At 46.8% G+C, this 13,885-nt stretch overlaps 2 protein-coding genes across 2 annotated transcripts in view; both read right to left on the reverse strand.

Moving 5' to 3' along the window:
- The window catches only part of LOC136627217 (zinc finger protein 585A-like), a 151,740-nt gene extending 150,795 nt beyond the window's left edge, over nt 1-945 (reverse strand). The window contains exon 1 of the mRNA XM_066602146.1: nt 915-945. Within this exon, the coding sequence (XP_066458243.1) occupies nt 915-945 (31 nt within the window). The remainder of the gene's footprint in view (nt 1-914) is intronic.
- A 22-nt stretch (nt 946-967) lies between these two features.
- On the reverse strand, nt 968-12,176 carry LOC136627218 (oocyte zinc finger protein XlCOF7.2-like; the record flags this gene model as incomplete). Its single annotated transcript, XM_066602148.1, has 4 exons — nt 968-1,060; nt 11,721-11,785; nt 11,865-11,988; nt 12,066-12,176. Coding segments are annotated over 4 exons (393 nt in total), but the record flags the coding sequence as incomplete, so codon positions are not given.
- Between the last annotated feature and the right edge of the window lie 1,709 nt (nt 12,177-13,885).

The following is a 13,885-nucleotide window of genomic DNA, read 5'->3' on the forward strand; positions in this document are numbered from 1 at the left end:
TATTCTGTTACCTGGGTCTGTGGCCCCGGCTTGCATATTCTGTTACCTGGGTCTGTGGCCCCAGGTTATGTATTCTATTTAGGAGGGGTATTTTCTCTCCTTGAGGAGAGCATCTAGAATGTGAATGAGTACACTCTTAAGGCCATTCATGCTCCTCTGGGTAACATGCAAAGAAGGGAGATCGAACAATACCTCTGCAGGACTGATTTGAAAGAAACAGAGGTATTTTTCCACCTCCCTTATTTGCAGATTACCCAAAGGAGCATGCATGGCCTTAAGTCTCTTCATTTACCTTCTAGGTGCTCTCCTCAATGAGAGGCAATACCTCTCCCGACTCACATCACAGGCCTCTCACTAGCGAAGTCAGAGACCTACTGTACACTGATGCGGGGCCAAACCCCAAAACAGCTGGCTGTGTATGGATTGTGGCTTGCTTTTCTATTACCATTCCTTGTTAAGACCTGTATAAAGAGTCGGACATTGATTTGAAGAAATGCTGCCATCCAATAGGTGGCGCTGCAGAGGTATTGTTCCATCTCCCTTATTTGATTCTATTAGCACACTTTATGTGAGTCTGATAGGAGTTAACGGTTCCTTAGCCCCCAAGATTGGGGAGATCCATTTCCTTCATCAATATGGACTGCAGATGAGGCAGCCGTCCTCCATCACATGGGGACACTCCATGCCCGTATCCTTGCATCTGTCTTTGTACATCCTGCTGTCCTTAATGTACTGGGCGTTATCACCTACAACAGGATCACATTTCAAGGATATTATATCTGCATTTGTCTAGACCGGCGATTATTTGGTGGAAAGACCGATAGAACACAAAGCTTACAAGTCAGTATGACATAGTTGCATCGGGTCAATGATTAGAGGAGGCGACTCTGCTTCATCCGCTGGTCACTACTCACCTGGGCCGTTACCTGTAGGGATCCCCTCCATCCGCCGCTCATCACCCCTCACATCAGCCCCCGTTACCTGTAGGGATCCCCTCCATCCGCCGCTCATCACCCCTCACATCCACCCCCGGAGCCGTAATATTGGGCACATCTTCACCCTGTCAGACAAATATTGTAAAGTCACCGGACGCTTCTACAAGATCATTAACCCCTTCCCTGCTTTCACTTTGTTGATCCCCATTCTCAAGCACCAGATGGCGGCTTGTTTTTCGCAGGATGACTTGTACTTTTTAATGTGCAATATAGCGAACTGCAACTTTTAAGACATTCTAAGGGAGGCAAAATTGGGGAAAAAATGCAATTTTGTCATCTTTTGTTTGCTTTCAATTCAAAGTCATTTGCTGTGCACTAAACACGACGTGACCTTTATTCTGTGGGTCGGCACTATTAAGGCCATACAACATTTAATATAATACTTTTTATGGTTTTTTTTAAGATAGACTTTTTAAATGTAATTTTCCTGGCTGAATTCTGACCCCCGTTACATTTTGATCGATGGAGGTACATGATGGAGAGACTGTGTGTGTTCTTGCAGGGTGAGCTCTAGTTTCTATGGGCAACATGCGATGGTTCTAAGACCTGATTTCCAAGGAAGAAGAAAAGGTTAACACTAGAGATGAGCGAGCACCAAAATGCTCGGGTGCTCGTTACTCGAGTCGAACTTTCCGCGATGCTCGAGGGTTCGTTTCGAGTAACGAACCCCATTGAAGTCAATGGGCGACCCGAGCATTTTTGTATTTCGCCGATGCTCGCTAAGGTTTTCATTTGTGAAAATCTGGAAAACCCAAGAAAGTGATGGAAACGACACAGAAACGGATAGGGCAGGCGAGGGGCAACATGCTGGGCTGCATTTCAGGTTCCCAGGTCCCACTATTAAGCCACAATAGCAGCAAGAGTGCCCCCCCCCCCAACAATTTTTACTTCGGACAAACTCTCATTAGCAAGGCACACCTTAGCTAAGCACCACACTACCTCCAACCAAGCACAGTCACTGCCTGCATGACACTCCACTGCCACTTCTCCTGGGTTACATGCTGCCCAACCCCCCCACACAACCCTGCGTCCGCAGCACACACAAAAGTGTCCCTGTACAGCCTTCAGCTGCCCTCATGCCACACGCTGGCTGCATAGCCACACCACCATCATGTCTATTTCTCAGTACATCTGCGATGAGGAGGAACCAGAGGCACACACTGCAGAGGGTTGGCAGGGCCAGGCAGCCACCCTCTTTAAAAGGAGAAGGGCGATAGCCCACAATGCTGTTGAGAATCGATGATAAATCCAATCATGTGCCACCTCCGTCAGGAGCTGCACACGTGGGCATAGCAATGGGGAATCCATGTGCCCACACAGTATTCATTCTGTCAAGGTGTCGCATAGCTCAATCGATCCTGCAAGGAGAAAGCCATCTGCACTCTGCACCCTACCCAAGTCAGTCAGTGTCTTTGTGCCAGACAGGTCAAACACCGCGATGGGAACTAAATGGGCACCAACAGCATAGGTGGCTCCTAGGCAACCCAAGACATGAACAAAAAATAAATCTGAGCGGCCAAACATGGCAGACTTGCACCGCGCCCACGACATAGGCCTCGGCCCACAGCTTCAGCAATCGTAGGCAGAAAGAGGACTTTCACTGCACCCAGGACATAGGCCTCTGCACAAACCCTCAGCAATCGTGGGCCTAGAGCGGACTCCAATGCTAGCGTAGCTGTGAACGTCTCATTAGCGCTGTATTGCTCCTGTAGTTTGTCCCAATGCAGTGCCCCGGATAGCTGAGCTAACGTCAGATTAAATACAGGTGGGCTTCGGCCCACACTGCATTCCCCAGTCAGACCGTGGTTTTTTATAAATGGTCACAGGCAGGTACAACTCCGCAATGGGAATTCCGTGTGCACCCACAGCATGGGTGGCTCCCTGGAACCCACCGGCGGTACATAAATAAATCTCATTGCAGTGCCCTGCACAGCTGAGCTAACGTCAGATTAAATACAGGTGGACTTCGGCCCACACTGCACGCCCCAGTCAAACTGGGGTTTTTAATAAGTAGACACAGGCAGGTACAACTCCCCTATGCGAATTGTGTGTGCACCCACAGCATGGGTGGGTCCCAGGAAGCCACCGGTGGTACATAAATAAATCCCATTGCAGTGCCCTGCACAGCTGAGCTAACGTCAGATAAAATACAGGTAGGCTTCGGCCCATACTGCATGCCCCAGTCAGACTTGGTTTTTTTTATAAATGGTCACAGGCAGGTACAACTCCGCAATGGGAATTCAGTGTGCACCCACAGCAGGGGTGGCTCCCTGGAACCCACAGGCGGTACATTAATAAATCCCATTGCAGTGCCCTGGACAGCAGAGCTAATGTCAGATAAAATACAGGTGGGCTTCGGCCCACACTGCATGCCCTATTCAGTACGACGCCACGCACCCGCACGCTCAAGCGTTAAACGTGCACATTGCAAAATTGATCAGCCTTGAGATGCTGCCGTATAGGCTTGTGGAAACGGAGGCTTTCAAAAGCATGATGGCGGCGGCTGCCCCGCGCTACTCGGTTCCCAGTCGCCACTACTTTTCCCGATGTGCCGTCCCAGCCCTGCACGACCACGTCTCCCGCAATATTGTACGCGCCCTCACCAACGCGGTTACTCCCGAGGTCCACTTAACAACGGACACGTGGACAAGCACAGGCGGGCAGGGCCACTATATCTCCCTGACGGCACATTGGGTGAATTTAGTGGAGGCTGGGACAGAGTCAGAGCCTGGGACCGCTCACGTCCTACCCACCCCCAGAATTGCGGGCCACAGCTCGGTGGTGGTATCTGCGGCGGTGTATGCTTCCTCCACTAAAGCACCTTCCTCCTCCTCCTCCTCCAACACAACCTCTGTCTCGCAATCAAGATGTGTCAGCAGCACGTCGCCAGCAGTCGGTGTCACGCGGCGTGGCAGCACAGCGGTGGGCAAGCGTCAGCAGGCCGTGCTGTAACTACTCAGCTTAGGAGATAAGAGGCACACGGCCCACGAACTGCTGCAGGGTCTGACAGAGCAGACCGACCACTGGCTTGCGCCGCTGAGCCTCCAACCGGGCATGGTCGTGTGTGACAACGGCCGTAAGCTGGTGGCGGCTCTGCAGCTCGGCAGCCTCACGCACGAGCTATGCCTGGCCCATGTCTTTAATTTGGTGGTTCAGCGCTTTCTGAAAAGCTACCCCCACTTGTCATACCTGCTCGGAAAGGTGCGCCAGCTCTGCACACATTTCCGCAAGTCCCACACGCACGCTGCCACCCTGCGGACACTGCAACATAGGTTTAATCTGCCAGTGCACCGACTGCTGTGCGACGTGCCCACACGGTGGAACTCTACGCTCCACATGTTGGCCAGACTCTATGAGCAGCGTAGAGCTATAGTGGAATACCAACTCCAACTTGCGCGGCGCAGTGGGAGTCAGCCTCCTCAATTATTTACAGAAGAGTGGCCCTGGTTGGCAGCCATCTGCCAGGTCCTTGGAAAATTTGAGGAGTCTACCCAGGTGGTGAGCGGCGATGCTGCAATCATTAGCGTCACCATTCCTCTGCTATGCATCTTGAGAAGTTCCCTGCAAAGCATAAAGGCAGACGCTTTGCGCTTGGAAACAGAGCCGGGGGAAGACAGTATGTCGCTGGATAGTCAGAGCACCCTCCTGTCTATATCTCAGCGCATTGAGGAGGAGGAGGAGGAGGAGGAGGAGGAGGAGGATGAGGAGGAGGGGGAAGACACAGCTTGGCCCACTGGTGAGGGTACACATGCTGCTGGGCTGTCATCCTTTCAGCGTGTATGGCCTGAGGAGGAGGAAGAGGAGGAGGATCCTGAAAGTGATCTTCCTAGTGAAGACAGCCATGTGTTGCGTACAGGTACCCTGGCACACATGGCTGACTTCATGTTAGGATGCCTTTCTCGTGACCCTCGCGTTACACGCATTCTGGCCACTACGGATTACTGGGTGTACACACTGCTCGACCCACGGTATAAGGAGAGCCTTTGCACTCTCATTCCCGAAGAGGAAAGGGGTTCGAGAATGATGCTATACCACAGGGCGCTGGTGGACAAACTGATGGTAAACTTCCCATCCGACAGCGCTAGTGGCCGAAGGCGCAGTTCCGAGGGCCAGGTAGCAGGGGAGGCGCAGAGATCAGGCAGCATGTACAGCGCAGGCAGGGGAACATTCTCCAAGGCCTTTGCCAGCTTTATGGCTCCCCAGCAAGACTGTGTCACCACACCCCAGTCAAGGCTGAGTCGGCGGGAGCACTGTAAAAGGATGGTGAGGGAGTACGTAGCCGATCGCACGACCGTCCTCCGTGACGCCTCTGCCCCCTACAACTACTGGGTGTCGAAGCTGGACACGTGGCCTGAACTAGCGCTGTATGCCCTGGAGGTGCTTGCTTGTCCTGCGGCTAGCGTCTTGTCAGAGAGTGTGTTTAGTGTGGCTGGGGGAATCATCACGGATAAGCGTACCCACCTGTCAACCGACAGTGCCGACAGGCTAACACTCATCAAGATGAACAAAGCCTGGATTTCCCCAGACTTCTGTTCTCCACCAGCGGACAGCAGCGATACCTAAACAATACGTAGGCTGCACCCGCGGATGGAAGCTACGTTCTCTCTCACCATCCAAAACGGGGACATTTCTGCTTCATCAATCTGTGTCTAATATTCCTCCTCCTCCTCCTGCTCCTCCTCCTGAAATCTCACGTAATCACGCTGAACGGGCAATTTTTCTTAGGGCCACAAGGCTCACTCATATAATTTTTCTAAACAATTTTTATACGTTTCAATGCGCTTAAAAGCGTTGAAACTTTAACTTGAACCAATTTTTCGTTACACTGGGCTGCCTCCAGGCCTAGTTACCACTTAAGCCACATTAACCAAAGCGATTAATGGGTTTCACCTGCCCTCTTGGCTGGCCATGGCCAATTTTTTGGATGTACATTAGTACTGTTGATTCAGCAATTTTTGTGGGCCCTCGCCTACAGTGTAATCAAATTAATTTTTAGCCCACCTGCATTACAGCTGACATTACATCCGCTGTGTTGGGCAATGCAATGGGATATTTTTGTGTACCGCCGGTGGGTTCCAGGGAGCCACCCATGCTGTAGGTGCACACGGAGTTTAACCTACATCTGTCCACTTGTAAAGAACCCCAGTCTGACTGGGGCATGCAGTGTGGGCCGAAGCCCACCTGTATTAAGCACAACATTACTACCTCAGCTGTGTTGGGCAATGCAATGGGATATTTTTATGTACCGCCGGTGGGTTCCAGGGAGCCACCCATGCTGTGGGTCCACAGGGACTTCACAATAGGGAGTTGTACCTGTCTGTGTCTATGAATTAAAAAGCCCGGTCTGACTGGGGCATGCAGACACCTTGACAGAATGAATAGTGTGTGGCACATAGGTTCCCCATTGCTATGCCCACGTGTGCAGCTCCTGATGGCGGTGGCACAGGATTATATTTCTCATTGCTTCTGTACAGCATTGTTGGCTATCACCCCGCCCCTTTAAAAGAGGGTCGCTGCCTAGCCGTGCCAACCCTCTGCAGTGTGTGCCTGCGGTTCCTCCTCATGGCAGACGCACTTATAAATAGACATGAGGGTGGCGTGGCATGAGGGCAGCTGAAGGCTGGGCAGGGACAGTTTGGTGTGCGCTGTGGACACTGGGTCGTGGGGGGGGGGGGGGGAATTGGCAGCATGTAACCCAGGAGAAGTGTCAGCGGAGTGTCATGCAGGCAGTGATTGTGCTTTGTTGGAGGTAGTGTGGTGCTTAGCTAAGGTATGCATTGCTAATGAGGGCTTTTCAGAAGTAAAAGTTGTTGGGGGGGGGCCCACTCTTGCTGCTATTGTGGCTTAATAGTGGGACCTGGGAACTTGAGATGCAGCCCAACATGTAGCCCCTCGCCTGCCCTATCCGTTTCTGTGTCGTTCCCATCACTTTCTTGAATTGCCCAGATTTTCACAAATGGAAACCTTAGCGACCATCGGCGATATACAAAAATGCTCGGGTCGCCCATTGACTTCAATGGGGTTCGTTACTCGAAACGAACCCTCGAGCATCGCGATAATTTCGTCCCGAGTAACGAGCACCCGAGCATTTTGGTGCTCGCTCATCTCTAATTTATATCAAATCACCCGTTAATTATAAAATCCATATCATTATTACATAATTATAACAAAAACATGTGCACATCAAATATACCAAAATTTCTTTAAAACTCTCCCCATATTAGAGGGATATATAAATGTGTATATTTAAAAAGGGAATTACATTAAATCTTCTCGAGTACCTCGTTTAAACCTCTTGGTGTCAGTGTTTTCAACTTGTAAATCCAATACATCTCCTTCCGTCGGCGATAGCTGACAGATGTATTTTGAACTTGTTCCCGCGGAGTTACCCTCAGGTCTTTTGTTTCAGTTATGGGTTTCCAGATAATGGCGGGATACACTGTGTTTTGTATATCCTCTCCTGATGCTGAATTTATGATTACGGACGCGTGTCCTCAACGCATTCTTAGTTCTCCCTACGTATCTCATATTACAATCACACTCTAATAAATAGATTATGTGTTTGCTTCCACAGTCTAATCTTTTTGTTGTCTAATTTAACTGTTTCACTACCAAGTTCAATAACCGTTCTCCCCTGCGGAACACGTGAACAACATCTACATTTGTTTTTGCCACATTTAAAAACACCCGTTTTTTCAAGGGATATTGGATTCCTATTCTTTCCATCTCTTTTTTCTTCCGCTTTTGATGGGGCTATATTATCTTTAATGGTCTTATTTTTCCTAAAAATCAGTCTAGGGTGTTCATCTATATTTTTGCCTAATATTGGATCATTTTTGAGAATAGACCAATTTTTCTGTAAACTTCTGCGGATATCCCGACTCTGATTGTTGTACCTGGTTATAAGAGCAGTTTTATAGGTATTACTATTCTTATCCTTGTTAATATCACTATTATCACTCAGAATTTCATTTTTTCGACTATTACTATTTATCCTTGTATTAATATATCCATTGAATCTATCTACTCTATTAACCCTTTCCTTCCATATTCTATTAAATGCTGCATTAAATATTCCTTCAGGGTAATTCTTATCTAAAAACCGCCTTTTTAAAATAAGGGACTGTCTTTTACAATCTTCATTTTTTGTGCAATTGCGACTTATCCTTTTTAGTTGGCCGTACGGGATATTAACCTTCCAGGGGCGTGCATGGCAGCTATAAAAATCTACATAGCTATTACTATCAACCTGTTTAAAATGAGTACTGGTTATAATTTCATTATTAGCATGAGTCAACTCTAAATCTAAAAAAATTAATTTTTTATAATCAATATTAGTAGTAAAATGTAAATTATAATCGTTATCATTTAATGTCGAGATAACATTTAGTAAATCATTTTTTTCCCCATCCCAAATCAAAATAATGTCATCTGTAAATCTCCTAAAAAAGACTATACGTTTATCTAAAAACCGATGTTTCTCAAAGTCACCCACGTACAAATTAGCATAAGTGGGAGCCAATTTGATCCCCATCGCCGTGCCCCTCTTTTGTTTAAATTTTTTTTTATCAAAAGTAAAATAATTATTGTCTAAAATGAATTGTATCTGTTGGGGGGGCATTAAAGGGTCCTGTATTAAATGATTTTGAATGGCTATTATACCTTTATCATGAGGAATACTAGAATACAGAGCCTCAACATGGAGTGAACACCAAATGAACGAGTCTTTCCATAAAATGGGTTGTATGAGTTGTAACAGATGGTTAGTGTCTTTTAAAAATGATGGAAGGCTACGCATATACTTCTGCAATTGTTTATCTATATACTCGGACAACCTGGAGGTGACCGAGTCTATGCCGGCAATTATTGGTCTCCCAAGTGGATCATGGATATTCTTGTGAATTTTTGGAAGATGGTGGAAATATGGAATCTCCGGTTTGACTTGTAAAATATATTTCTCCTCTATTTTAGTAAGACTATTATTAGTAATGCCGTTTTCTACATGTATTATTATAGCTTTATGTATTGTAGCTGTTGGATCCCCTTTTAATTTCATGTACTGTTCCTCGTCATTTAAAATCTTTAAACTAACCTCCTGATATCTATTTCTATCCATGAGGATAATATCCCCCCCCCCCCTTTGTCAGCCTGTTTAATAATCAAATTGTCATTATTTCCAAATTGTTTTAATGTATTCCACTGGGATGCTGTAAGATTGGACTTATAAATACCTTTTCTAGTTGCATTGTTCTTAACTGACCTATCTAGTTCTGTTAAATCCTTAATTACTGTATCATAAAAATATTCAATTTGAATGTCTGAAGCCCATGTGAGGGCTTTCCACCCCGGGACGTCTCTCCTAGGATCGTGGACCAGCCTTCTTTTTGAGAGTGATCGTGGAATTTAGGTTCCGGTGGCTCCTTTATACAGAGGGGTCCACTGCGCGCCAGGTGAGTGGACACTCACCATTTACTATATTTGATTTCTTAATTTATATGTGAGGCGCTGAGATTCTGTCTTTCTTTTCAAGTCCATCATATAGGTAATTCACTCCATGGTCTAGGAATCCAAATCTTTGCTGATGGCACCATCAACGTAGCCAGTTGTTCACCTCTAGAATCCTGTTCCATCTCCTTATTCCATGGCCATCCACAGGGAGGATGGATGAGAAGACCACCCATGCTCCTAGCTCCTTCACCTTCTTTCTGAGGTCTTCAAAGTCTCTGCAGATCGTTGTAAGGACCTTTTTTTGTAGTGTCCTTTGTCCCTACATTTATTAGTAGGAATGGGTGGTGTTCTGTAGGCCTGAAGAGTCTTGACAGCCTATCAGACACATGTGTGACTTGTGCCCCTGGAAGACAGCACACCTCTCGTGAGGTTAGGTCAGGTCTGCAGACAGCGGTCTCTGTTCCTCTCAATAGGGAATCCCCCACAACCACCACTCTCCTTTTCTTTACAATAACACTTTGTTTCTCCGTTCAAGAGGACTCTGTGCACTTACTACACCAAACTTTGTGGGTGGAGTCATTTCTTGCTGTACCTCTTTCTCCTTCTGCTCAGGAACTAGTACCAGCCCCCCTGCATGAGAACCTCGTACCGGTTCCTGAGCAGTATGGTTAACTCCTGGTCCTCCAGTTTCTTTGGGTCACATGCTTTCATTCTTCGGCTTTTGCAGGTACACTGGACATTTCTTTTCCTTCAACATTTTGAAGACTTTGTTCTACTTTGTCAATTAAATCCTCATCTTCCTTAATACGTTCCAATGTAGCTATTCTCTCCTGAAGACTACGCACCTTTTCCTCCAGTAGAGACACGAGCTTACATTCCTGTCTGGTAAAGTTTGGCTTTTCCTCTGGTAGGTCTGTAAACATATAGCATATGTTGCAGCTCACCATATGGCTCCTCTCCTCTTCCATGTTGTCAAATGATGTTCACTTCAAGAATTGTAGTGAAGATATATAAAATACCACTAAGTGTAGAATTTCTATGGCGATGTCCTCCGAGCAGCTAGACTTGGCTAATCCCAGCAATCTTCCCACTTACAGTGAATCTTTGCTCTTCCCAGAATGCACAGGGAATATGCAAACGAACTTCCTGCAGCTCCAATGTGTATTTAGGGCACACATAAAACTGAAGATATGGGGGATTAACTCAATCGGCGTAGCGCATCCCAGAGAACTGATGCAGCTCACCGGACTCCCGTCCTCTAGTAGTCAGCCATGGAATTCGGCGTCAGTGGTCTCCTCTCGGCCGTGCGCACACTCGCATAGATGCAGAAATAATCCTCTGCGGGAATCTGTGGGCACCAACCTCCATATGTAAGGTGACCAGATTCCGCACCCGCTGCATCTTTATGACGAATTGTAGCAAGATGTTTGGCAATGTCACCCTTGCCACTATGTGCGACCGAAAATCGTGACCTGCTTGTTACTTAATGGACATCACTGTCTGTCCCTGGCCGTTTAATGACCCCCCCACCCCTCCCACAGTGACCTCAGTAGTAACAGTGACCCCCCCCCCCCCCCCCACACAGTGGCCGCAGTAGTAATAGTGTACTCATGTCCTTTCAAAATAGCTGATTTCACTGCGGCACTCCTCCAGCTATATCGGCTCCAGTAGTAATAGTGATCCCCCACAGAGGTCTCAATAGTAATAGTGACCCCTGCAGTGGCCTCAGTAGTAATAGTAGCCCCCATATTAATAGTGACTTTTACAGTGGCGCCAGTAGTGACCTCAGTAGTAATAATGTCCCTATATCGGCCTCAGTAGTAATGGTGTCCCCTGAGACAGACATACTCACCTCCTCTTCAGAGCTCTGCTGCTCCTCTGTTCGGAGGTGTGAAAAAAATCAATATACAGTTTTCTTAAACCCCTGTTTATTTTTTACTCCTCCATGGGATCAGACTGAGATCTTCTGGTCCCTCATATAATGCACTATAATACTTCTGTAATGCAGCATGTTGCTAACAATGGGGTGAAAAGGAGAACTTCCATAATCTGTCTAAGTGCATAGATGCCATAGACATTACTTAGCAGCTGAATGGCCAAATCCATTCCTGGTTCTGATCCTGGTGGATGCTGCAGTCTAAAATGCTATTCCTGCTTTTTTCATAGAACACTATCACGTAGCAGAAAGAGAAAAAGACTAATGCTATTGGACAATATAAGACAGAATTCAAGACCTTCCCAGCCCTCATACACCTCATAGGGAATATCTCCATCTACCTGATGGTCCTGTGGAGGAAGAGGACGGGGACATCTCTCTGGGGGTCTCCTCTTACTGGATGGAACTGCAGGAAACACAAAAAGTGATGGAATGTATTCCTCACATATAGATAATTACAGGCGATGTGTATTTATGTATATTACCTGGTGATGTCAGCGGCCGGTGGTCCTCCATCATGACGTCCTTGTACAGATCCCAGTGTCCTCCTACATACTCCCACTCCTCCATGGAGAAATAGACGGTGACATCCTGACACCTTATAGGAACCTGACAACACAATATACAGTCATCACCCAGACCCTCCTGTTACTGTATAATGTCCCCCACATTCCCTGCAGCATCACCTCTCTGGTCAGCAGCTCCGTGATCTTCTTGGTGAGCTCTAGGATCTTCCCCTTATTGTTCCTCTCATGTATCGGGGGGTGAGGAGGCAGCTCTGTGATGGGGCTCAGGGGTCTACCCAAACCTTCACACACAGGGGCCCGACAGCAATCACTAGAGGCCTTCTTCACTACCGTGTAATCCTGTTTATGGGAAGACCGTAATAAATATCACTACAGACATTTCCAGAGTCCATCACCCCTCCAGTGACACCATCTGTTATACCCATAAATAAGAATGATGTACTATGATATCATCAGACTCTCCCCCTCTCCAGTGACATCATCGGTTATCCCCATAGATAAGAATAATGTAGTGTGACATCATCAGACTCTATCCAATCTCCGGTCACATCATCGGTTACCCTCTGAGATAACAATGATGTAATGTGACATCAGAATCTCACCCCTCTCCAGTGACATCATCTGTTATTCCCATAGATAAGAATGAGGTAATGTGACATCATTAGAATCCCTCCCCACTTCAGTGACCTCATCTGTTATCCCCATAGATAAGATTGATCTAAAACGACATCAGTCTCTCTCTTCTCTCCAGTGACATCATATATTATCCCCATAGATAAGAATGATGTAGTGTGACCTCATCAGACTCTCTCCCCTCCCCAGTGACATCATCAGACTCTCTCCCCTCCCCAGTGACATCATGAGACTCTCTCACCTCTCCAGTAAGCAGGAAGAGGATCTCTAGGGTGAGATTTAATATCGTCTCTGACATTTTGTCTCCGTCCATCAGGAGGATTGTCTTCTGTAGGAGATAGGACCGAAGATCCTGTAGCGCCAGAGCCTGAAAGTGAAGAAGATGGAAAATCTTACAAAATCCCAAGTAAGAAGAAATACAATTCCTGGAGATAATAAGGGAAGACGGAGGAGATGATAAAGTGTAAACATTGTATTATTTCTCTCTGGATGAAGAGGAACATGAGGGTCATAGATTGTCCATCCAATTCCTCCGTGTTTGAGGTAAATCAGTGGAATGTATATTGCAGCTCCACACAACCCAACAGCCAATCAGCAGTTGTGGTGAAAAGATAAGAGACCTTTCCCTCGGTACAATTCTCTTTCTTATTCCCTACTTATTCGCTTGTTCATATCCCCCCCCCCCCCCCCTCACCTCTACTTTCAAGCTTGATCCTACAGAGAGCAGGGCCTTAAGAGTAAGACCCTGTGCAGATCACAGTTGTGTTCAACCTAGACAATGAGAACTTTTGCTTATGGATAGGTCAGACATAGCCTGTGATGAGTATACCAGTGGCATCCAGCACCCGTAGTCTATACTGGCATCTGATTAGTGGGCACATCATAAAAAGCTATAGAGAAGCTCCGCACATACATGTAACAGATGCCTGTGACGGACACCATACGATGCCAATTATATCAAAAGCTACAGTGGTATAAGAACACAAGTTTAACCAAAACATTTTCACTGCCGCACATCGGATTGCACCGCATTGACTACGACAACATGGCATCCCTTTACTTGTGCTATACTAACGTACAATATAGCGATAGACAACGGCTGAGGGAACGCTCTTTAGGTCTCTGCGGGGTTCCAGATTGAAAAACATACCAAGAACTATGAGCCCCTAAAACTTTATGGACACCATAACATTTTAGTTGCCAAGTCTCACTAGATATACCATTAATACTGTAATAAAGCAGACTTCCTATCTGCGGCCTCCAAAATGTTCTCCTCCTCTATTCCTGCTCATCACAGCTGACAGATTCCCATTAAATGTGTCGCTGACAGGTGTTTTTGGGCCCCT

The sequence above is a fragment of the Eleutherodactylus coqui genome, chromosome 5 (genome assembly GCF_035609145.1).
Source record: "Eleutherodactylus coqui strain aEleCoq1 chromosome 5, aEleCoq1.hap1, whole genome shotgun sequence".
Lineage (NCBI taxonomy): Eukaryota > Metazoa > Chordata > Amphibia > Anura > Eleutherodactylidae > Eleutherodactylus > Eleutherodactylus coqui.